This window comes from Schistocerca piceifrons, chromosome X (assembly GCF_021461385.2).
Source record: "Schistocerca piceifrons isolate TAMUIC-IGC-003096 chromosome X, iqSchPice1.1, whole genome shotgun sequence".
Classification (NCBI taxonomy): Eukaryota; Metazoa; Arthropoda; class Insecta; order Orthoptera; family Acrididae; genus Schistocerca; species Schistocerca piceifrons.
In genome coordinates, this window is record NC_060149.1 from 388,291,847 (window position 1) to 388,316,729 (window position 24,883).

A 24,883-nucleotide genomic window follows, 5' to 3' on the forward strand; every position below is an offset into this window, starting at 1 on the left:
GCTCAAGGAAAACAGTTATATCATGAATTATATTGTTGAGGCTTTCAGATGCAATAAATGACGGTCACATCATGGTTCAGGGGAAGAGATAAAGCCACTAGCATTTCCTCTATATTATCGTGCAACACCTAACAAAATACGACAACCACACCAGAAGTATGTCTTAAGTCTGATGTTCCCAACAATTTTGAAGATTCAGGAAATGTTACAATCAGTTAATGACAACATAGGTATTAAAGTGCCAGCTGTGTACCGTACTACTTGTGCATGTGGCGGTATCTATGAGGGACAAACAATTAACAGTGTGAATACATTCACCTACAAAACAAAGGGATCTAGGCAAATCACTGATGTTGAAACAATACCTAAAAAAATAGGCAGAAACTATAATTCAGAAAAATGAGAAGCTTGGCCCATGCAACAATGTCTTGGGGTTCAGTTATAAATAACAGCTGAAATTCAATTACAGTGCAACAATTTAGATCAACAGTATTTACTAGTAAGGCATGGACCAGCTCGGAACACCTGGAAAAAAACAACTATGCTCGAGCATTATAGGGTGAGGGTAATAATTTCAGAGATGGTGCCACATCCTCTCACTTTATCAACTCTCACTGTCACAGTGAGTCAGATTTACAGTGCACTGCTTGATGCTGCTCCTCCTCTTGTGTATATAATTTTGTCCCACCTCTGGAATGTTATGGACTATTTCACAGACCATTTACAGAGGACAATATGCTACTCCCAACAGTTAGTAATTTACATTCTGCAGAGAGGTGTGACAACTATTGAAATCTCGAGAATTTTATTTAAACGGATGTGGGTTGCAATCCAAGAGGATTTCACAACACACACTGGGAACAGAATGCTTAAGGTTTAGCTCCATTCTTATTTGTTCCTATAATTTTAGTACTGCTGGTATTATTTTTTAGTATACCATTATTTTAACTATAAATTTATACTTAGTTTCAAGTATTGGTATGCAAACATTGCTGTAGGGCTGCTACAAAATACAGCAGTTAAGATGCTGGACTCGTACACAATAAGCAGCACTGAAATTCCTGTTTTACAATACTAATTTAGATTATCCACAGTTTCTCTAACTCACTGCTGGAGATTGGTGGAATACTTCTTCCATACAGACAAACAGATTACTTACCTCAGCCTTCTACAATGGAGCAAGTATTCTACTTATTATGATCTAACAGTCAAGCATATTTAACTTCAGCCTTTATTAACACAATGCAGACACCTGTATCTGTATTTTGATAAAATTTGCCACTTATCCTTGGTGAGGTATCTCACTACGTCTACTTCATTTCTTGCATTCATTCTTACAACCACTTATTATTCTTGATACAATTAGGCAATAATGTGTGTATAATTAGATATCATTCTGAAAATTATACATTTAATCAGTGGTTGCATTTTTTTTATCGAGTGTATAGTGGATCGCCCTAATTGACAAACTGGATATTTTTGTCCACATTTTAAATTATAGTTGAGAGGTTCACTATCTAAGAACAGTTTACTACAAGACAAGTGTAAAAAAGTAACAGAAAAACATTATTATTATTATTACTGTTGTTGTTGTTTCAAGTGGCTCAACGGCCTGGTGCAAGTCTTCCTATTGTACATCACCTTAGTAACTTACATGTCCCTAACCTATTGCAGTTATCCAACCGGGGAATGGGGGCCTCCAGTTTCACGTGGAATCTGAACAAGTTGTTTCTGGCGACTCCTCACTTCATTGGGAAGAGAAGGCTAAGTTAAAACAACAACTGAAAAATCCATGGTACAACCAAGATTCAATCATGCAACCTCTCAGTTTGCTGGAATGTGCTTTACCACCACCCCCTTCCTTTTTTTATGGTATTTTCTCTTTGGTGAGATCAGCTCTGAGCAGACATCACATGACGTCTCTCAAAGTGTACTGAAGAAAACATAATTCACCTTTTATAGTTCTGCACCTCAGTTGGTAAAAACAGAACCGCTATATGATCACTCTGTTGTCTAGCTGTCTGTCTGTCAAGACCCTTTTCCTCAGGACAGGTAGAGGTATCAACAAGCTGACTTTTGGGTCAGAGACTAAGGTCTATGGTTCCTAAATTGTTTACACCACCAAGGAACATTACAACTTCATATTTGACATAAATCTGAACTTGGTATCTCTAATCATTCCTGACAAAAAGTTATTCTTAACAGTCAGATGTACAGACAATAAAGTGATCCAACAAGGCTTCCATTTTTACAGACTGATGTACAGAACCCTAAGAAAGGATCCTAACATCAAAACTGTTGCTAAACCTGTGATACAGGCCTTTTCAAGTATGAAAAAAGTATCACGAGTAACTACTAACATCACTAAAATTGAAGCAGAAATTTAAAATACTGAGCGAAAGTTCTTTCATTGTTAGAAAATCAACTGCAAATGCACATATCAAAAAGGTTTTTATTACTTGTATTCTTAAAATTACTTATCCTTATATCTGAAATCTATCAACAGATTGTTCCAATAATTTTACTGATTCAAGAAGATTTCTAAGCAGTTAAGCTTTGTATCTACACAATAGGATTTTATTCACAAAGGCGACATCATAAATTGGATTTTACCTATTCACCTGGGGGGGGGGGGGGGGGCGTATGCTAACAATTGCTTTAGAAAGTAAGCATTAAAAACTGACTGATTTGACAAATTACTGCAGGGAAGATGAAAGACTGAGTTGAGTTGCAGCTTGCATCTTATCCTGAATTTGATTAGAGTTTTTTAGTACCCAGAAGAATACAAAGATATATACAGAATTAATAAAAATTTAACCTATTGAAGGAAAAAAGCATGAGAAGATTATATACACTAAGTGATCAAAAGTATCTGGACACCTGGCTGAAAATGACTTAAAAGTTCATGGCACCCACCATCGGTAAATTTGGTGTTGGCCCACCCTTAGTCTTGATAGCTTTCACTCTCACAGGCATAAATTCAATCAGATGCTGGAAGGTTTCTTGGGGAATGGCAGCCCGTCTTCATGGGGTGTTGCACTGAGGAGAGGTATGAAGTCGGTGATCCAAAACATCCCTAAGGTGTTCTATAGGATTCAGGTCAGGTCTCTGTCCAGACCAACACATTACAGGGATGTTACTGTTGTGTAACCACTCGGCCACAGGCCGTGCATTATGAACAACTGCTCAATTGTGTTGAAAGATGCAGCTGCCATCCCCGAATTGCTCTTCAACAGTGGGAAGTAAGAAGGTGCTTAAAACATCAATGTAGGCCTGTGCTGTGATAGTGCCATGCAAAACAAAAAGGGGTGCAAGCCCCCTCCATGAAAAACACAACCGCAGGGCATTCGCCATACCCACACCCTGCCATCGGATCGCCACACTCTGTACCGTGATTTGTCGCTGCACACAATGCTTTTCCAGTGTTCAGTCGTCCAATGTTTATGCTCCTTACACCAAGCGAGGCGTCGTTTGGCATTTACTGGAATGATGTGTGTCTTATGAGCAGCAGCTTGAGCATTAAATCCAAGTTTTCTCACCTCCCGCCTAACTGTCATATTACCTGTAGTGGATCCTGATGCAGTTTGGAATTCCTGTGTGATGGTCTGGATAGATGTCTGCCTACTACACATTACAACCCTCTTCAACTGTTGGCAGACTCTGTCAGTCAACAGATGATGTTGGCCTGTGCACTTTTGTGCTCTACGTGTACCTTCAAGTTTCCACTTCACTGTCACATTGGAAACAGTGGACCTGGGAATGTTTAGGAGTGTGGAAATCTTGCGTACAGACGTATGAGACAAGTGAAACCCAATCACCTGACCACATTCGAAGTCCGTGAGTACTGCAGAGTGCCCCATTCTGCTCTCTCACAATGACTAATGACTATTGAGGTTGCTGACATGGAGTAGCTGGCAGTAGGTGGCAATACAATTCACCTAATATAAGAAACTTACGTTTTTGGGGGTGTACAGGTACTTTTGATCACATAGTGTATAGCAACAAGAAACTGAGTGCCAGATCAGGACTTGAGCCCAGACACCTGGCTAAAAATTGTGGACTGTCATATAATCAACATAGCATACACTGAAAAACTGAAGATGAGAATTCAATGCACCCAAATTTCCAGAAGTGCTAATTCCACAAAACTTCTACAAAATATAAAGTGAATGGGGGGGGGGGGGGAGACTTATGCAGGTTGAAGCTTTGAGTGAAGAACACACTAGCTGAGCAGATGGTTGAAACATATAAAGCCATTTGTACAGGAATAGCAGAACTGGTTTTCTGCCATCAATTACCCCAATACACTATGTGACTCCCACATCACAATATGTGACTCCCACATCACAATATGCAAACACCAATCCTGACATCACACTTACACTGGTGGTGACACTGACTTATCTCATGCCATTCAGTTGCATTTCAGTTATCGAAATCTGTCAGATAACACGTTATAGCCGGTCTCTGTAGGACTGATTCTGTACATAACAATATTGCACAACAAAGAATCACTTCTAACTTGATGGTTGCCTAGATTCATGGCCTAAAGACACAGGAGCTGACTTTGCTAAGTGAGTTCGGGTCCCCTAACAGTAATTACACACAGATACATTCCAACACTAACTGATGTTGAAATCTCTCAGCTGGCTTGAAATTGGCACTGATTTTTCTGTGGTTGCCCATGAATATAGTACTCCACTTCATATATTGGTAACATTACTGCACTAAACTACACTACATAATTATTCACATTGTGCAACACTATTTGAAGAAAGACAACATTACCCACATTATCATTTGTCAGAGTGTATGTAATCAAATTCCAACTGGAGAATGATAAAGGAATTCTGCTGTAGACTTTCGTAAAAGGCATTTAGTAAATAGGAATACTTTTGTTAGTACTACATTACTTTTTGTGTATCAGTTACACTCATTGATTAAACTTAATACCTCTCAAATCAGACTGCTTTACTAGGACATAACAGAATTCTGCAAATCTTATGAAATCCCAAAAATGAAGCCCTACTATAGTAATATGCACATTTATCACAATAAACCAACACTGACAGACAGAAGGCATATTTTTCATTGTGACCTTATGTCCGAATGTATTGTTTTGCTACGAAAAGCAGTACAGATTATGCAGAATTTGTGGCTCTGTTATTATGCAAAATGCTTTGTTTTCCCCCAGTAGTTTCAACAGGGTTTTTGCCATCTGACTGTTTTTATTTCTGAAACTACGGACACATATCTTTCCATATTTCCTCTGCTTTTAGAATTAAAAACCCATCGCTCAAGAAGTTGGTAAAAGTTGTGAAGTGTTCTACATTAAGTTGTTTTCTGCAGAAACTGGAGAAAATAAGGTGAAGAGCAAAATGTGTGGAATGACAATACATATCACTTCAACATTTTGTTTTGCTTTTGCTGTGCAGCTGTGAAATTATTACTGTCTATGCAAGGACACACACATACATACGTATTATGTATCAAGTGTGATTAACATAGTATGAAAATGTTTCTCAGATACCTTCATAATTAATTAATGTTTTATTTAGTTCATACTGCACACCAACTTTGTCCAAAACAGTTGCATAAATTATCATAACATCTTGGTGCCCTTGCAGGACGTATTTTATACCCAACAAAACTGTGTGTTTACAATGAACAGTACCCTGAGGGAGAACTTTCTAATACGATTAATTGCATCGAATACATTTTAGTGTGTGCCTGGTTTACTTCCTATTTGAAAAATGAAGTGCAGAAAAGTTGTTCAAACAATTCACAGGAGATACTATCTTCTTCTGTATGGGGAGAAATAACATTTCGTGCTACATATGATTCAATCATTGGTCATTTCTGTTCTTGGACTATGTTAATGATCTACCAGTTTATTTTATTAGGAGGCAAAATTAGTCTTTTTCAGACAATACAGTTATTACTGTAAAGTCAAGTCAAGTAGCATTGTGACAGGAAATAGTAATAATGTTTATGTGAAACTTATTCACCAATTCAGTACAAACGGAGTTTCTTAAATTTTGAAAAATCACAGCTTGCCCAATTTTGAATTGTCAAAAACACAGCCTACTTCCAAATAATTGACAGTATAAAAAAAGAAATAATGAACACTGCAGAAAGTTCTAAGTTTTTGGGTGTGCATACAGACAAAAAATAAATTGAAAAAACCACACACAGGCTAAAAAAAATTAGGTCCAGATACATTTTCACTAACAACAACAACTGTCAACATAAGGAACATTGAAATCACTAAGCTAACATGCTTTGGATATTTTCATTCACTCATGTCATTTGGTGTAACATTTTGGGTAACTCATTTATGATCTATGGGATATGTATAACTCAAACCAGCCCACCAACCAACCAACCAACCAGTCATTTTGACAATTCACGCACTGCTATTAATGATGAGAATGATGTAAGGTACATGACAGGAGGCCAGTTTCTTAGACAAAACACCACAGCCAATAAAGAAACGGTACCCACTCAGCAATTTTTGAAGAAAATACCTGCTTTATTGTCAAAGCTTTTTTTTAGTAAAGCAACAGCATCAGTGATGCCTTCAGAACGTAAATGCAAGTTAATTTTTAACAAAAGGTGAATGGTGAAATCTGTCTAAGGCTTAGCTAATGAATTATCCTTTCATTACATTGAAATAGTGTACTGAAACCACAGAAAATAGAAAGTTTTGAATCTGATTCTTCTAAATTATGGATCTTGTGTTTTAACACTGCATTTATTTTATCAGTTTACAAACACGCCTCTGAAAAAAGGTAACTTTATGGAAGTGTTACATGTGGTTAACTAACACTGACCTAGTAAATGGTTTCATGAGCCATGACAGTGCATAGTTCATAACAAGCTCAAACACAATTGCATTCACACTGGGGACACAAAAACTTGCTGCACACTTATTCTTACATGTAATGACATAACATTACTCTCAAATCACACATAGCAAATCCAGACAATACAAGTTGACTGTTTTTACGTTTAAAATATTATAACATTCAATGAGTTAAATCTTTGAGGTCAGCCTGTTATTCCACATCAATATCACTACAAAATATAGGTATTACCTCTTGACACAGTTTTCCATATGGCATAAAATAAGTTAAAACACCATTTCATCTCATACATTAAGCAGAGAGCACTGAACAGATCACAACAATCAGAGTAGTTGGCTGGAGTTTTTGAAAGTACTGACTCTTCCTCTGAAGCACTGCGAACAGAACACAGAGTTATGTGTGCTAACACAGCCACAAAACGGCTCATCAGAACAAATATTGAGAGTGGGGATCGTGTGTGATTAAGGATCTATGCGCCATTTGGGTGAAATTTATTGGGTACCTGCAGGTCCAGGATGAAAGTTGGGTGCCAGAGGGGAAACAAGTTAACCACAGGAGAAATTAAGAACCAAATTAAGGGAGAAACAAATATCTGTGAGCATGGCCGTTACCTGGAGAATATGTTGGGGATTTGAGATTGTGATCAAGAATAAGACGAAATGGGAAAGAATGATTCATCCTACACATATTTTGCATACTGGATTTTCCATGAATGCAATACTAATTGTTATGTACACTTCAACTGTTAGTTTTCTGACCGGGATTCTGTATTCTGGTTCAAAGTTCTAAATTGTGCTCCTATGAAACATAAAGCAAGAAATGGAGACTACTTTTAAAGCAAAATAAAATTAAACACATCATAGTTAACAATTCCTCTAATTTATTACCTGATTATCTACATGCAATGATTCAACAGCCCTCTTAGCTGCACTATAATCAGCAGAGTCCACTGTAAATAGGCCTCTTATTATCAATTTGGTGTGATCCTGTTGATATTAAACCAGCAGCAGAAGATAAATAGTTGCAATTTAATACAAATGACTGCAGCATTTGTGTTACATATACTGTGTTAAATTTAGCTTGCGTAACCACATATAAAGTGTAGAAGTTGAGAAATACTTAATTATTAATGCAGTTTAACAGTAGTTAACACAATTTATTGCAGCTGATTCTCTTGGTGCATAACTTGACTCATTTCACATTCCTGAAAGGAAGGTATCTACGGAACACCATTAATGAATGAGAGAGAATATGCTCAATAATTGTGTGACAGAAAGAGGTGAACGACATAATAGCAGGTATGTGGGTCATATATGGCGGCGGCGTTGTTGTTGTTGTTGTTGTTGTTGTTGTGTATGATATATTTGTCTTCCAGTCAGGGGGACCAGTTCTCTGTTCAAGGGATCTGCAGTAAATTATAGTCAAAAGTGGAGGTAATTCACTTGACTATTCTGTATACATCCTGACAGGAATTTTAATGGTCTCCCTGAATTGTTGCAATTTCAGCTACTTTCCAATGGCACTAATATTATTTACAATGTCACTCATCTCTGTAACCATACAGCAACTGAGTGGTGGCAAAATTGCCCCATTTTTCGCTGTGAATAAATACCATAAGACAGAATCGAGAATTTCAGCTTTCACTCTATCATCATGTATTTTGGTTTTCTCTTGAAAATAAGTCATGTAGACTAATTTTTAAGTCTGCTAACTTTACCAAATCATCAAAAATTTTTAGAATTTCAGGAGACGTCCTAAAACAATCTATCACTTAGGTGACTATTTAAAGGCTTTATTCACTGTCTTTCCAGTAGGCAAGTGTGTTCCATATAATAGCCGATCTGTGGATTTATGCTACACTTTGTACAGCTGACATCATAAATAATGGATGGGGCCAAAATATGAGCTTCTCACAAAGTTACAGAGAAGTCAATCACATAAAAGCATGTGTGACAACGTAAGTATATAACGTGACTTCATAGCATCAGGAGAAACACTCCAAAAACAAACAAGGAAACCCCCACAGAATAATTCCTAGTGTTCCAGATCTGGGAAAAAATTACTGTGGCAAGATGCAGTCAAACAAATGAATAACTGTGGTAAGAAATGCCTTACTATTAGCAAAACCTGTGTAATGTGTAAACAGCTTAGTGGGTCTGTTGAAATGGTGGAACACATCTATGTGTTATCACATGCAGTTCAATCCCCTCAATGGTTTTCTTACTATGTTGTATCTGCACAGAATTAAAGTGAAGAGACTAAAGTGAAGTGATTAAAGTTCCTATCAAAAATTTATAGGTCTTGAGGAGGACAGATCATGTGGTTTCCTTATCAGTTAATATACTGTGCTAAGGCATTCAACTTAAATAACAATCTGCATTCAGTAAGGAAAGGAGTCTATGAGGTGGGTAATAAATGTTCACATTTTCCCACCTACTCCTAGGACTGGGTGGCATTCTAGATATTCTCTTAGGCTCTAGGCATGGAGTCAGGTCAGGTTTCTTCCATCATAAGATTTATCAATTAAAACATTCTAATTCCTAACTTCCAGGAGCATCAGAATCCTTCGCTCACAGAGGCTGTAAAGTTATTTCTTTCTGACGTACCATCGAAAACGTGGAAATTGTGTTTTTATCCAACTGCAGCATTCTGTTTGCACTGTGGCTTAGCGTGGTCAACAGTTCAAATATTTGGATTATTTAGAGCTGTGTTCTACCTATGAAGAGACCAATCTATAATTTTAAAGTATATTTGCATGTATTCTCTTTAAATTTAGAAAACATCACTTGGATCAAAATACAGTGCCAAGGCATTATCTTTATTTCTTACTGCTGTATTACAATTTTTTGGTCAAATGTTTTAGCAGAATGAAAACAAGACTCCCTAGAAATTACACAATGCATTTTTGTCAGAATTTTCATAACAAAACAAAGAGCAGGAAATGGACAAAGAGGATAACAAATTGACTAGCTTGAGGTCTAATTTTGCAAAGAAAGATTTAATCGCTTCAAAGTAAAGAGAGTAACTAAGAAAACCTTAATTCATGATCTGAGGGAAAATTTACACATTTCACGAAGTCACTCTGTTAGTTATGTAAATGAAATGTCAAAACATTCATCTTTTCAAGGCCTAACCATTTTGTGCATAAATGTTATACTGGAGTAGAAATTGTGAATTTTTATTCAAATTGAAAAAGTAATATAATTACCAAATTAAATGATAAATTGAGTCTAGGCATGGAGTCAGGTCAGGTTTCTTCCATCATAAGATTTATCAATTAAAACATTCTAATTCCTAACTTCCAGGAGCATCAGAATTCTTAATAACAAGAGAATACCAATCGATATTTCTATATATAATACTTCATGTGTTCTGGAAAAAGACAAGTCCAATGTTTTGTGAAATGATTTGTCTAAAAGTAATAAATAAAATAAATTTAGAGAAACATTTGATGCATCTCAAACATTTGATGCATCTCATCTGTTGAACACGATTCTGAGTGTCATTCAAAGGAATGTGAAATATTTCCTTAATGTAATTTATTTCGTAGTTTTAGACAAATTATTTCACAGAGCATTTGACATTTCTCAAAATTTTTGATGTATCATCATTTTGCCAGTCTCCATATTTGGAGAAGCCTATGAGCATACCAAGGAAACTCACTCACTGTAGTTCTTCTAGGTTATAATCGCCTCACCACCACCACACAGCCTTTTAATTCCAGTTTTTCAAAATGTACAGCAGTTTTGTTCATTTAATGAGAAAACAGTTAGGTCATTTATTTCCAAGTTGTTTTTATGCATTATCAACCAGAAGTGATGCCTGCTATCTGAAATAAGATCCTATAGGAAAATGTTTTTGGTTTTTGCTTATTTCACTCTCCATCTCACACCAATACACTGCTTTGAATAGCATTATGTACTATTATAACTAATTTAAAATTAAGAAATAACTGCAGCTTCTGTGGATGTGCAAATTTGGGAACAAAGGTACACTACAGCCTACAATGAAATAAATCAAATAATTGTAGATGTGTACGGCTAAACAAAATGAACAATAATTTTAACATAAAATTATGTATGAAGCCAATAAAAAATTATTTTATGACTACTAAACATCAGTATTAAAATCTAGTATGATATTTCAAAATTTCATTGGTGATTGTCTTTTTCCATTCCATTCTCTTCCCCATGACCAGAGATCATGGATAACTTTACTAATTAATCACTAAATTATCGTGTTTCCTCCCAATCTTAATTCTATTTTGACAGATGCAGAGACCTCTGATATTTAGTCCATTTTATGACTGGTTTTCCTGCAACTATCTAGCTGTGCATTTATTTTGGAGGTCCACTTCTTCACCCATGTTCATGCATATATAGCCAAAACCGACTTCAGTAACATTTGAGCTAGTAACAATTTCTATTATGCCATATATTAAAAGATTATTATGTAACAAACAATTAGTGGTGGCAACAACATTTCTCTAGTACGATTTCTTCAAATACAAAAATTAAGCTTGAATTAAAATGATGGTACAATTTTAAGGTCAGAGGTTGAAGTGTGGCAAAATTTTATATCCTGTGAGAATTTTTTTCCGATTCTTCTCTTAACAGCGTGTTTTTATTATTATTATTATTAAGCATCTAGCTTTATCCTGCAATTTCATCTGCTTCGGATGACGAAAATGCATGAATTTTGAAGAATCCTAAAGCTTATTATCAGTGAGAAAAACAGATATAAAAAACTGAAGGTGAAGCTGTCCAAAGGCCACAACCGTAAAGAATTCATGCATTTGTGAGCACATATAAAGATATGTAAAGCATAAAATAACAACAGGGAAAAGCCTAGTGTTGTATTTAACGAAATTACAAAAACTGAAGAATCTGTGCTTACAAACACACCAATTCTTTACTGCTGTGCCCTTTGGACAGCATCAGGTTCAGTTTTTATATCAGTTTTTCTCACTGATAATAAGCTTCAGGATTTTTCGAACTTCATGATGGTTCACCATTCAAGTGGATGAAACAACAAACTTGTCAACGATAATAGTTTCACCATTTAATGAATGAATTCAAGAAAGAAAGAAGTTAAACAAATGAAGACATTAACACAAAATCTCAACAATTATATCACTTATATTGATAAGACACGATGAAAAAACCTCCTAAGAGACGTAGAAAACTGATTTTTAAAGTCAGCTCGACGAACTTATGATCGACAACAGTAGTGTCAACTTGACAAACTTATCAATAATAATAGTACACCAATTCAAGAATGTCTATAGATAATGGAATTAAACTGTTAACATTATTATTATTACGATAAGATGTTCGAAAGTATTACTTTTTGCAGAGTCTATCATTTCTATCCTGGTTTATTCAGTTTAGTTTTATAGAACTACTGCTGTCCCAATTTCTTTCTTCCAATATAATCAAATGATCCTTACACAAAACTAAGTTGATCAATATTTAAAAAGCTAATTTTACTCATTTTCATGGACAACTCACAGTTGACCAATAATCTGATTGTGGTACAACTGTTTTCACAAAAAAAGCAATTAAAGGTTCCTAAGACAGTTTCCCTGCACCTCCTATGGATTCGTATTTCCCCATACTGACCAATTAGGCTAAAGTAAACACACTATACATATACATAACTTGGTCTCCAGGCCGGTATCAAGGTAAAACACATACCAAATTTTAAGTTAGACCTCCAACAATACAACTGTGATAACCGCATACAATTTCGTGTGGTAGTTTTTGCGTGATGCACATACTGTGGTGTCACCGCCAGACACCACACTTGCTAGGTGGTAGCTTAAATCGGCCGCGGTCCATGTAGTACATGTCGGACCCGCGTGTCGCCACTGTGATCGCAGACCTAGCGCCACCACCAAGGCAGGTCTCGTGATACGAGAGTGGACTCGCCCCAGTTGTACGCGAACCTAGCTATCGCCCAGTTGTACGTGAACCTAGCTATCGCCCAGTTGTATGAAGCCTTTCTCTCTCATTAGCCGAGAGTCAGAATAGCCATCAGCTAAGTTAATGGCAACGAACTAGCAAGGCGCCAGTTGTATCAGTGCCTATAGCTTACAAGTATTCAAGAGAGATGTATTCCAAGGCCTCAATAAAAGATAAGTACTAAGCATCTACATACTTTTCTTCTTATTCATTTATAAGTTCTCATGTTCCAGACTTCACGCCCGTCTGCTTTATGCCGTGCGTGCACTATCGGCTACAGCGTTAGTCTAGCATTTTCAGCCATCAACTTCACGGTGTCGGCCCAGCTACCGACACAACATTTATTGGCGACGAAGATGGGATAAGTGAACTTTTTCTGATTGTTTACATTTAATTGTGTCATGGCTTCGCCACATTCTCCAGATGTACTGTCCGAATTTTATCGCTTGCAGAATCAGCAGACGCAGGCGTTACTGGATGCCCTTGGACAGCTCGTCCAGGGTCAACGTGCGCTGCACACCGATGCGGCCGCAGCCGCTTCACCGCTACCGCAGCCACAACCTGCCGTTGCACCGCCTTTTAGGCACTACGACCCGACCCAAGAGACCTGGCAAGAGTGGTCCCGCCAGTTTGCCTTCCACCTCGCTGCCTACAGAATTCAAGGTAATGAGCGGCAGCCGTTTTTGCTTTCTTGTGTCGGTGTGTCCACATACCGTGTGATAGTGAAATTGTTTCCCCGACGAGACGTAGCAACTCTGTCCTACGAGGAAATTTTGTCTGCATTAGATGCCTATTTCAAAGAAACAGTTAATGTGGTTGCAAAACGATATACGTTCTTTCGTACAAAACGTACGGCCGGTCAAACTAATAGGGAGTGGGTAGCAACATTGCAAGGACTTACTAGGGACTGTGCCTTTGAATGTGACTGTGGTCTTTCTTATTCCGATACCATGGTGCGTGATGCAATTGCACAGAACGTTTCTGATGTTCGAATACGGGAGCAAATTTTGAAACTAGTTAATCCCTCCCTTCAACAAGTAATAGACATATTGGATAGACAGGACACACTTGACTGTGCTCAGGAATCTTTTGAAACTTCGCCAGCCATGTCTAACATTAACCGGCCCGCTGGACGCGCTGCGCGGCCCGGTAACCGGGCCTTGCGCACGGCGACACAGCGACCGCCGCGTGCTAACCCAGGTGTGCCGCGCCAGCCCACAAATGCAGTGAAATCATGCCCGCGGTGTGCTACTAAACATTCGCGTGAACATTGCCCATCACGCCAAGCTATTTGCTTTTTCTGCAATAAGAAAGGACATGTTCAAAGTGTTTGCCATAAAAAGCTCAGATCAGACAATCACAATCATTCCAGGCCCTTTGCTTCGCGCCGGAATCGAACCAAGGACACTCAGGCTCGTGGACCTTCGCCTATGGACATTCATGTCGTTAATTCCGCTTCGTCCAGTGACACTTTCTCTAACAGTAACAGTGCTCGTCCCACAAAAACTGTGCGTCGACGTCGCCGGAAATCACGTCACTTAGCAAGTGATTCTGTACCAGTGTCTGTTCCAATTGCACAAAACAGTCGCTCTTGTCGTCAGCAGAACAATAAACTTTTTGTGGACTTAGAATTTGAAGGCAAAGTGATACCATTCCAGCTCGATACCGGAGCTGCAGTTTCATTGCTCAATCACGACACGTACAAACAACTGGGCGCACCTCCGTTGCGTGCCGCAAATGTTAAGCTAACTACATATTCCGGACAGACCATTCCTGTGTTAGGACAGTGCAGCCTTCTTGCAACATACAAGGGACAAACAAAACTTGTGTCATTTTACGTTCTTCGTTCTTCTACGCCAGTGAACTTGTTTGGTCTAGATTTATTTCAGTTGTTTAACATGTCTATTGTAAATCAGGTCCTATCAGTGAATCAGACTGTGCCTACAGACAGTGTTTCTCGGCTGTGTGACGAATTTGCAGACGTTTTTGCACCGGGCTTAGGTTGCGCTAAAAACTATGAAGCACATTTAGAACTGAAGGTAAACGCGCAACCGAAATTTTTCAGGGCGCGCAATGTTCCCCACGCATTGCGTGATGAGGTCGCAAGAACGTTACACGATCTCAAATCACAGGGTGTAATTGACCGTGTGCAAGCTTCTCTCTGGGCCTCACCCTTAGTCATTTTGCCAAAACCTTCCGGAAAATTGAGACTTTGCGTGGACTTCAAGGCCACAGTGAATCCACAGCTAGTGACTGCTACTTTTCCTTTGCCCCGCCCGGAAGATCTTTTTGCTAAACTGTGCCCGGGAAAATATTTTTCAAAGTTGGACCTAGCCGATGCGTACTTGCAAATACCGGTGGACGACGAATCCCAGCGCGTATTGGTGGTTAACACGCATCTTGGATTGTACCGCTTCAAAAGACTGCCTTTCGGGTGTGCATCCGCCCCTGCCTTGTTTCAGCAATATTTACAAACTATTTGTGCGTCGGTCCCTACTGCAGCAAACTATCTGGACGATATAGTGATCTCCGGACAGACAGAAGAAGATCATCTTGCGAATTTACGAACATTCTTTCAGGTCTTGCGGCAAAATGGTCTTCGCTTGAGGAAGGACAAATGTGTGTTTTTTGCTCGTGACTTACCATACCTGGGACATGTCATTAATGCCCAAGGCATACATCCAAGTCCAGAGCACCTCCGTGCCATACACGATTTGCCTTCCCCTCAAAATCTGAAACAGCTACAGAGTGTGTTGGGTAAAATTAACTATTATCATAAATATGTGCGCAATGCCTCTTCCATTTCAGCTCCGCTTCATCGCTTACGCCGTAAAGGTGTTCCATTCGTCTGGACGACGGAATGTGAACGCGCCTTTCGCCAGTTGAAATCGGCGTTGCTTTCTAATACTTGCCTTACGCCATTCGATCCCCAGAAACCCCTTTTGTTGATGGTAGATGCATCGGATTTCGGGATCGGTGCTGTACTTGCGCACAAAGTTGGCTCCCATGATCGCCCTATTGCCTTTGCGTCCAAATTGCTCTCGTCTGCGCAAAGAAATTATTCACAGATAGAGAAAGAAGCTTTGGCTCTCGTGTTTGGTGTTACTAAGTTCCATGATTTCTTGTATGGTCGTCACTTTACCATCATCACAGACCACAAACCTTTGACATCGCTTTTTCATCCGACCAAGCCTGTACCTCCACGTACAGCGCAGAAATTCATTCGCTGGTCTATTTTCCTCTCGCAGTACCGCTACGATATCTTGTATCGGTCCACTGCTAAGCACGGCAACGCCGATGCGTTGTCCCGTTTGCCTGTTGCTGAGGATAAAGCATTCGATTCTTCCGAACTTGCTTGCATGTTCATTGATTCGGAAACCGATGAAGTGGTCGAATCGTTTCCGATTGATTTTCGTCGTGTCGCTACAGCCACAGCTGCTGACCCTGTCCTTGCTACTGTTTTACGTTTTGTTGCTACGCAATGGCCTTTGTCAAAGTCTCGGATCGAGGATCCGTTGGTTCGCCGATTTTTTGCTCACAAGGAGACTTTTTGTTCGACGTGGTGTTTTGTTGTTGCGTTCTGATAATGATCAGTCCCGAGTCGTGGTCCCACGTTCGTTACAGTCCTCTGTTTTACGGCTTCTTCACCAAGGACATTGGGGTATAGTGCGAACGAAACAACTAGCTCGTCAGCACTGTACTTGGTTCGGAATCGATGCTGCGATTACGAATATGTGTTCTTCGTGCCCGGCGTGTGCCGAACAACAATCCGCACCGCCGCGGAAAGTCTTTGCATGGCCGAAAGCCACTTCCCCTTGGCAACGCTTGCACATTGATTTTGCTGGTCCATTCTGGAATGCTCGATGGTTGGTTCTGGTCGACGCCTTCAGTAATTTTCCTTTTGTTGTCCGGATGTCTTCCACGACGTCCTCCGCCACCATCCAAGCGTTGTCTGCTATCTTTTGCATTGAAGGTCTTCCGCAGACTATTGTTTCCGACAATGGCCCACAATTCATGTCCGCAGAATTTCAGTCATTCTGCCAGGCCAATGGTATTCAACATCTGACATCCGCGCCGTTTTCGCCTCAGTCCAATGGTACCGCTGAACGATTGGTCCGGACTTTCAAGTCACAGTTGTTGAAATTGAAAGAGTCGCATTCTCGGGAGGACGCATTGTTGCTCTTTTTGTCTTCGTATCGCTCTCAGTCCCGAGATGGTCGCTCGCCGGCTGAGTTGCTCCACGGTCGTCCTCATCGCACCTTGATGTCTTTGCTGCATCCGCCGCATCAGTTTCCTGTGCAGCGGCAGACTCCTGCTTTTGCTCCAGGCGACGTTGTATTTTATCGCAACTATCGCGGTTCACGGCGTTGGCTCGCAGGGCGCATTCTTCGCTGCCTCGGCCGCGCGATGTATTTGGTTTTGGGGGCCTCTGGTGAGGTGCGTCGGCATCTCAATCAGCTGCGCCTCTGTCGTCGCTCGGGTTCTGCCGCTCCCCGTCTGCTTTCAGCGACGGTGCCGTCCGGTCAGCGCCCTGGGGACCCATCTACTGGCTCGCCTCATCCCCAGGTGTTACCGACGATGCCTTCCATTTTGCCCGATGGCGACGCGCCGTCGCCGCAGCAGCAGCAGCAGCCGCCGCCGCCGACGCCGCTTGTTCTCCCGCCGGCGCCGACCGCATTCGACGCTTCGTTGCAGCCGCCAGGCGCCTCCCAGGGTCACGCGCCGCCGATCGCTTCCCGTGACCAGCTGTCCTCCGCCATGGAACTCCCGCCCGCTCCGGACCACATGACGTCATCGCGCGTCGGCAAACCCGACGCCATGGAAATCGACCCTTCGGTCCCTCCTGTCTCTTTACGGGCGCATACACCGCATGTTGACGTGCACCCTGGACTAGTTTTGCAGGCGTTTCCTAGCTCCCCTCGGACCGGATGGCCGGGTGCGGGTGGCACAGCCTCGCCTGTTGTTAGGCTCCCCACCTCATCGCATACGTCAACATGTGGTCCTCCCCACAGCGGGCGGAAGCCTTATGTCACGACCGTTCGCCGATTTGCGGGGGAGGAATGTGGTGTCACCGCCAGACACCACACTTGCTAGGTGGTAGCTTAAATCGGCCGCGGTCCATGTAGTACATGTCGGACCCGCGTGTCGCCACTGTGATCGCAGACCTAGCGCCACCACCAAGGCAGGTCTCGTGATACGAGAGTGGACTCGCCCCAGTTGTACGCGAACCTAGCTATCGCCCAGTTGTACGCGAACCTAGCTATCGCCCAGTTGTATGAAGCCTTTCTCTCTCATTAGCCGAGAGTCAGAATAGCCATCAGCTAAGTTAATGGCAACGAACTAGCAAGGCGCCAGTTGTATCAGTGCCTATAGCTTACAAGTATTCAAGAGAGATGTATTCCAAGGCCTCAATAAAAGATAAGTACTAAGCATCTACATACTTTTCTTCTTATTCATTTATAAGTTCTCATGTTCCAGACTTCACGCCCGTCTGCTTTATGCCGTGCGTGCACTATCGGCTACAGCGTTAGTCTAGCATTTTCAGCCATCAACTTCACGGTGTCGGCCCAGCTACCGACACAACACATACAACCATATGGACAGATGTATGGACAGACGGACAGACCGACAGACAACAATTTTTTAAATAATTGTTTTGGTTTCTATTACTGTTATGAGGACCCCTCATATTAATTTTTCTTACATATTTCCTATGTACAGATATCTGGCAGTTACAATTTTATTATATTTATAGATGATATTAATTCATTAAGGAGATTCAATGTTTGCTGGATAAGAATACAGTTTCAGACGTCAGTATTTATAAAACGTTATTAGTACTTCTGTTTGCATTTCAAATGTGTTTATAAGCAATTGTGTCACCCATTAAAGTGTTGTTCTTTCCCATTCCAAAATTATATTTCAAAAATGATTTCAAAGACCAGAACACACACAGTATAGTAAGTATAGTTTAAGACCTTTTTTTATTTTTCTCAATTTTTCAGACACTCAATTCTGATTGTCCAATGACTCTGAGATTACAGGTCATCTACAACCAGAACGATTTGCTGCCACCAATTTTACAAACAGTTTACCCTAACTTTTATTTCATATTTGCAACAAAAATTTGGAATCATAGCAGAAAGTGAAACACCTCAGACTCAGGTTCTTCAATTGTTGTTTTGAGTGAAAGATGACCATCATACAGAAAACCCAAGGACATTAACACACAAATATTCAAGTTTCAGACATTACATAAACACATTTTCAGGTGGTAATGTTACACACATGAATTCAACACAATCACATAAATATCTTTTTAAAATTTTTAACGACCACATACCATTGCAAGCAGGCAATTACAGATGACAGTACATAAAATTCTAATGAGAGCCCCTTGGGAACATTTCATTAATAACAAACGGATGGGGGGGAGTAGACAGCTATCAATGAAACGAGACTTAAGACCAGTCTCACAGTTCAAACACTCTTTTGGAATGTAAAAACACTGAAATAATTCGAAGATTTTTCTCCACAAAACCTCCAAGTATGTGATGAAAAAACACAAGTTTCATGTCATCATAAAATAATCTGGAGAACAACCAATGGCAAAAATAAAATGTTTACATTTTGTAACACCACAGCCTTTTACAAACCACGTACATAAGGAAGTAACCATCAGCTGCCTCTCAAAACAGCTACCAATGATCTTTCGTCTGAGCTATCTCTTCCCTTACATAGATTCAAATTTTAATTACAAACACAAAATGGAAGTTTTGGCAAATTTTCAAAAAAAAAGCAAGAAATTAAATTTGCAAGCAATATGCTGTAATACCAAAAGAAAAGGGGGGGGGGAGAGAAGGGAGATGGTCCTCCCAACCGAGTACTTTTAAACTATTATACATCTCAATGAAATGTGTGTCATGGAAAATATTGTTTAACCTTATGCTATAATGTGTCCAATTTCTACTTTTTTTTTTTTTTTTTTTTTTTTTTTTTAATAAAATGTCACATATTTAAATGAAGTGGCTCACACAATTGGGTTCAAACATGTCTGAGACATACAAAAGGTACTAATGATTATGTTTTGAAAACATGATCTGCTATCGAGTTATTTTCACTGTTGTTTAACTACCTCATTACAGCCTCCAAAGGAAGAACTATTAACAAGTTATTGTTTATCCACATGTTTGATGGTTCAAGGAGTACTTTCTAAACCAGGACACGTCAATCTAATTTATCAATTATGAAAATAATACACAATCTAATTTTTAAACCCCCCCCCCCCCCCGAATGGCAGTAATGAAGACAATTACTAGACCATCTCACTTACTAAAAACTATGACGAAAATTATGACCAAAGTTATCTTATTTATTGTTCTTCTACTAGTGTCTAACAAAACACTGAAAACTGTAATGAAACGTGACAAATAATCAACATGATTAAAATGGGGAGGGGAGGGGACAGGGAAGGTAGAGGGGCATGTGGACAGCCGGTGCAATGTAACAACTTACATGTGTGTGTGTGTGTGTGTGTGTGTGTGTGTGTGTGTGTTCTCTAGGTAATTAAAGATTTTGTCCAAAAGCTTGCAAAGTTTTCACTTTTTTTATGTGATTGTATATGACAACACTTCTACTGTCCAGTGAGTGGTCTCCTTTACATGCACTAAAAAGTAGGTCACTAAAAATAAATCCTGGGTTCTGTGACAAATATATAATCTGACAGAAGGCTGTGCAGACAGTAACTGAAGTAAAGCAGCATTACACTACAAGAATAGAATAACTTTCACTTATGCAAATTACCGATGTCTGCTTTCCTTAAAATATACAAGCCACATTCAACAAAACCAACAATATTTCAGAGCAGCTCATCCATGCGTGATTAGTTCCTTGTCATGTGGAAAATTTTCTCTTTATTACAAACAGTACAAATACAGGATTGGGACACCCAGCAATTATAACGTACACTTGAAATATTTACCTCATTTTGCATGCAGTCCTAATTTCATAAACTTCACATGACTTATCTCCCCTGTATTTTCTAAGAAAGTAAAATTACATTGATTACTGTTTTCAGTCAATGCATCAAGTAAAAATGAATACCCACCTCCTGTTTTTCTAGTTTGTTCTGCTCCTCAATCCTCGTTAAAATTTCAGTCATATTGGTCTCTAATACCATGCCGCCCATAACAAGTTCATTCAATATGTAATGAACCTAGATAAAAAAGAAGGCAATTTCAGAATTACATGGAGGTCTATTTCAAAACCACAACAAAGAATTAACATAAACTGTACTTACCTTATCAACATGAAAAATAAGATCAAGTTCACAAACATTTTCAAAACACTTATCCAGTGTTTCCACAAAGACTTGGATCAGATCTAAAATCCCAAGCTCTGACTCAGATGAATCTACACAAAATACAAAATACAACGTCGCATAATGTCGGTATATCAGCTTATAATCTGAGCCACCTATAAGACTGAAACAGAAAAAAGGATGCTTCAGAAATGTCATGCAATATTACTACATAAATTAATAGTTGTAGTCAAATTGCTGTGTAATAAACTAAAAATTTAATAAGAGGAAGAATTTAAGGTTTCTAACATGTCAATAAATAAGATGATTTCCAACTTGATTACACTAAACATTTTAGCAATTGTCAATTCCATGTGTTGCAGAGAAGACAGTGCTGTCTGCTAATTATCACTGGCAGTGATCAGAAAGCTATCAATACTTCAATGTATTTAAGAGTTCCATCAATTTGATTAATGTCATCTGCCAACTCACTGAGTGGTCTTAGAGTACATGTATATTAGTAATTAGTTTGGTCATAAGAACTGCCAAATTAGAAATAATTCAAAATGTTTTCTCACCTTTTCATTCACTTGAATGACCCAGAAGGGGAGGAGGGAACAAAATGAAATTTCACAGCTTGAGAGAGTATGTGATGTTATTTCAGTAATTACAAAACTGAGTCACATTTACAAAGAATTTGGCAACATGAGCCCACTTATCAATATAGCATTGCACCCTCTCTGACCTCGATGAACACCTTGTTTCATTTGGGAAGGGTGTCAAAGTGGCTGTATTCTTTTCCAGAGGCAAGTTGGCCCACAACTGTTGTAATCGGTTCTTAATATCCCAGATACTGACAATGGGATGGAGTTGATGTCAGAACTTGTCCCACACATGTTGGATATAGATCTGGGGAGCTTGCTGGCCTCAGGAGAAGCTCAATACCACACAAACAGTTCATAAACACAGTGTCATGTGTGGACAAGCTTTATCCTGTTGAAAAATGGCACCATTTTCCTGTCACCAGAGAGATAACTCATGAGGATGCAGGATATTCGTGACTTATTGCTGTGTTGTAAGAGTTTCCTCTATCATTACCAGCTATGACCTGAGGCACTTCACCCTATGGCACCAGGAGTAACACCGCTGTACCTCTCCTATACAACGTAATTATCGGATCTCTCCTACGTCCCCAAAATCTTGCTCACGATGGTCATCCTGGTTAATGCAGAACCGTGATTCCTCACTGAACATAATGTGACACCATTCATCAGCAGTCCATGTTTTCCAGTCAGAGAACCACTCCAAACACAGCCATTTGTGTTGTAGTGTTAACAACAGCCTACGCATGGCATGGTAATACCCTAGTCTGGCTCCTACTAGTTTTGGACCAAAGGCGGAAATGACACAGAATATTGCACAGATTCCATTACGGGTTCTCAGATGGAAAGTGCAGATGTGAAGGAGTTTCAATGTGATTTGAGCACAATATGGTAATCCTCCCTAAACACTTTGTCTAAATTTAAAACAAAAAAACCAACACAATGAAGATATCAAGATCTGTCTAGATGAGTTCATAGTAGAATACTCAAAACACACACAATTCCTTGGAATAAGAACCGATGAAATTTTAAATTGGGATAATCACACAGAACACCTAAATGGGAAACTCAGCTCAAGCCTATATGTACTGCACAGACTCAGCTACCTAAAAGACACAATTATTATGAAAATGATATACGTGCTAAGCACTAATCCACCTGACACTATGTTATGGCACAGTTTTGTGGGGAGACACCTCCAAAGAGAGAGAGAGAGAGAGAGAGAGAGAGAGAGAGAGAGAGAGAGCAATAAGAATGATAATCAAGTAGGCCAGCATTTAAGGCTCTTAAAATACTAACAGTACCCAGCGTATGTCTATACCAACTCTTATGCGGGCCAAAATTCAAATAGGCTCCTGATACTCAAGATAACAAGACACAATACAACCATAACACAAAAAGCGGAACATCTTCCACGAGCCCATGAAATAAAGATCAAAGGCATCACATGCAGGACTAAATGTCCTAGAAAAACTTTCTTCAAACTTGAGAGACGTAAACAAATATACTCAAAAAAGTTCTCAAAGCTTTGGTAGAAAATTATTACTGCAAGGTGTGATCAAAAAATTTATGTTCGAAGGCCATAAAGTCCAGAATCGATATGTCAATTGGGCAAAATCATTGTGAGCACTGAAGCAGTCACCCTAACAACACACCAGGTTAAAAATACCCATCTGGTAAAACACTGTATCTCGCTGTGTGAAGAAGGCCGTAACTGCATGCTGCACATACCCATACAACAGGAATCATTGACCCTTCAAGGTCTTTTATAAGGGACTGAAGGCACAACAGCCACCATGGGGAGAGATCAGAACTATAGGGTGGGTGCCTGAGTGTCTCCCACTAGAGTTGGCATAGCTTCTGCATTATGACATTTGCAATATGGGGATGTGCATTGTTATGAAGCAGCAGCAGCAGCAGCAGCAGCAGCAGCAGCAGTCCTTGGTTCACCATCCGCAATGGCTGTTTTTGACAGACATCTTGCCCGAATAACGTTGTCATAGTTCACATTTCTGCATTTACCACATACATGTTGGAAAGACACCTCCATGTCAGTGCTTATACACCTGCAACGAAGTTGTGCTACATTGCATGTATGTATGTATGTGGTTTTGTTTTCATTAAGAAAGTGTATCACTTTTGTAAACCAGTTGATATCACATAATTATGTGGAATGACTCATGAACATTAATATACCTCATTTTCAAATTTTACTGACACTTACTCAAAAATATTATTTATCCAAGCAGTCACTTTGCACGAAATAGAATACAAGAGAAACTGATTTTATTGGCAGTCCAACTTCCCATTTTTATGTTCTCAGATGTCAAATACTTGCCTAATTCTAATAATACTCATTCAAAATAAGAATTACACCTCACTTTAGTTTTCTATAGTCTGATTACAGATTAGTTAGTTCCTCTCTGGCACTGTGGACTGAGAATTTCAATATGTACCAAAAACTAAACACCTGTACCTGCAAATACAATAATAATAATAATAATAATAATAATAATAAAACTATTTTTATGTGAAAATTGAAGCTTAATGACTACCTCTCATATGTGGGAGGAAGAAACACGTTGCCTAACTCTTCTTCGAACATTCACTGAACAATAATGGACCGATATCACACCCTGAAGTTATTTTTTTATCTGACAATTCACCCCATTAAGAAAAACATCCTGGTTTCTATTTGCTAGGTAGTTAGAATTCAATCTCAAAGCTAGTCTGATATTCTGTAAGCTCTTATTTTCTTCACTAAGCGACAGTATGGACCTCTCCAGGGGACACCATGTCGTAGAAGCACTGTCTGTGTTGGTGGAGAGGCTTGTGTCTCCCCAGGACGCTGAGGGCTAAACCAGCAATAGCACAGCTACTGGCAGGGTCTCCCATGCCACAAGGGCCTCAGTGGATGAACCAGACAAAGAGTGCCCCACAATGCATTGTCTCTCCCATATCCAATCCCATAGTCTTTCCCCAATTCCCCAGATACCCATCCCAAGGTGTGATGCATTTCAACCATTTAAGTCACCAGACCCAGGGAGAATTTTTCCAGCTCTGCTGCAACAAGCTGGAGAGAGTTTAATTAGGCTCCTATACACGCTGATTAGGGTTACCCTAGTAGCAAGAATTATTCCTAATTCTAGTAGG

The 24,883-nt window shown here is 39.6% G+C and overlaps 1 protein-coding gene across 5 annotated transcripts in view; it reads right to left on the reverse strand.

The window, feature by feature from the left end:
• LOC124722108 (AP-3 complex subunit sigma-1) overlaps positions 1 to 24,883 on the reverse strand; it is a 121,292-nt gene that overhangs the window by 8,017 nt on the left and 88,392 nt on the right. For 3 of the 5 annotated variants that reach the window (XM_047247307.1, XM_047247309.1, XM_047247310.1), the window contains exons 3-5: positions 21,129 to 21,312; positions 20,937 to 21,044; positions 7,754 to 7,852 (exon numbers count right to left, since the gene is read on the reverse strand). In XM_047247307.1, coding sequence (XP_047103263.1) covers positions 7,754 to 7,852; positions 20,937 to 21,044; positions 21,129 to 21,312 — 391 coding nt within the window. The remainder of the gene's footprint in view (positions 1 to 7,753; positions 7,853 to 20,936; positions 21,045 to 21,128; positions 21,313 to 24,883) is intronic. The other 2 variants (XM_047247311.1, XM_047247308.1) reach the window with 1 other exon arrangement.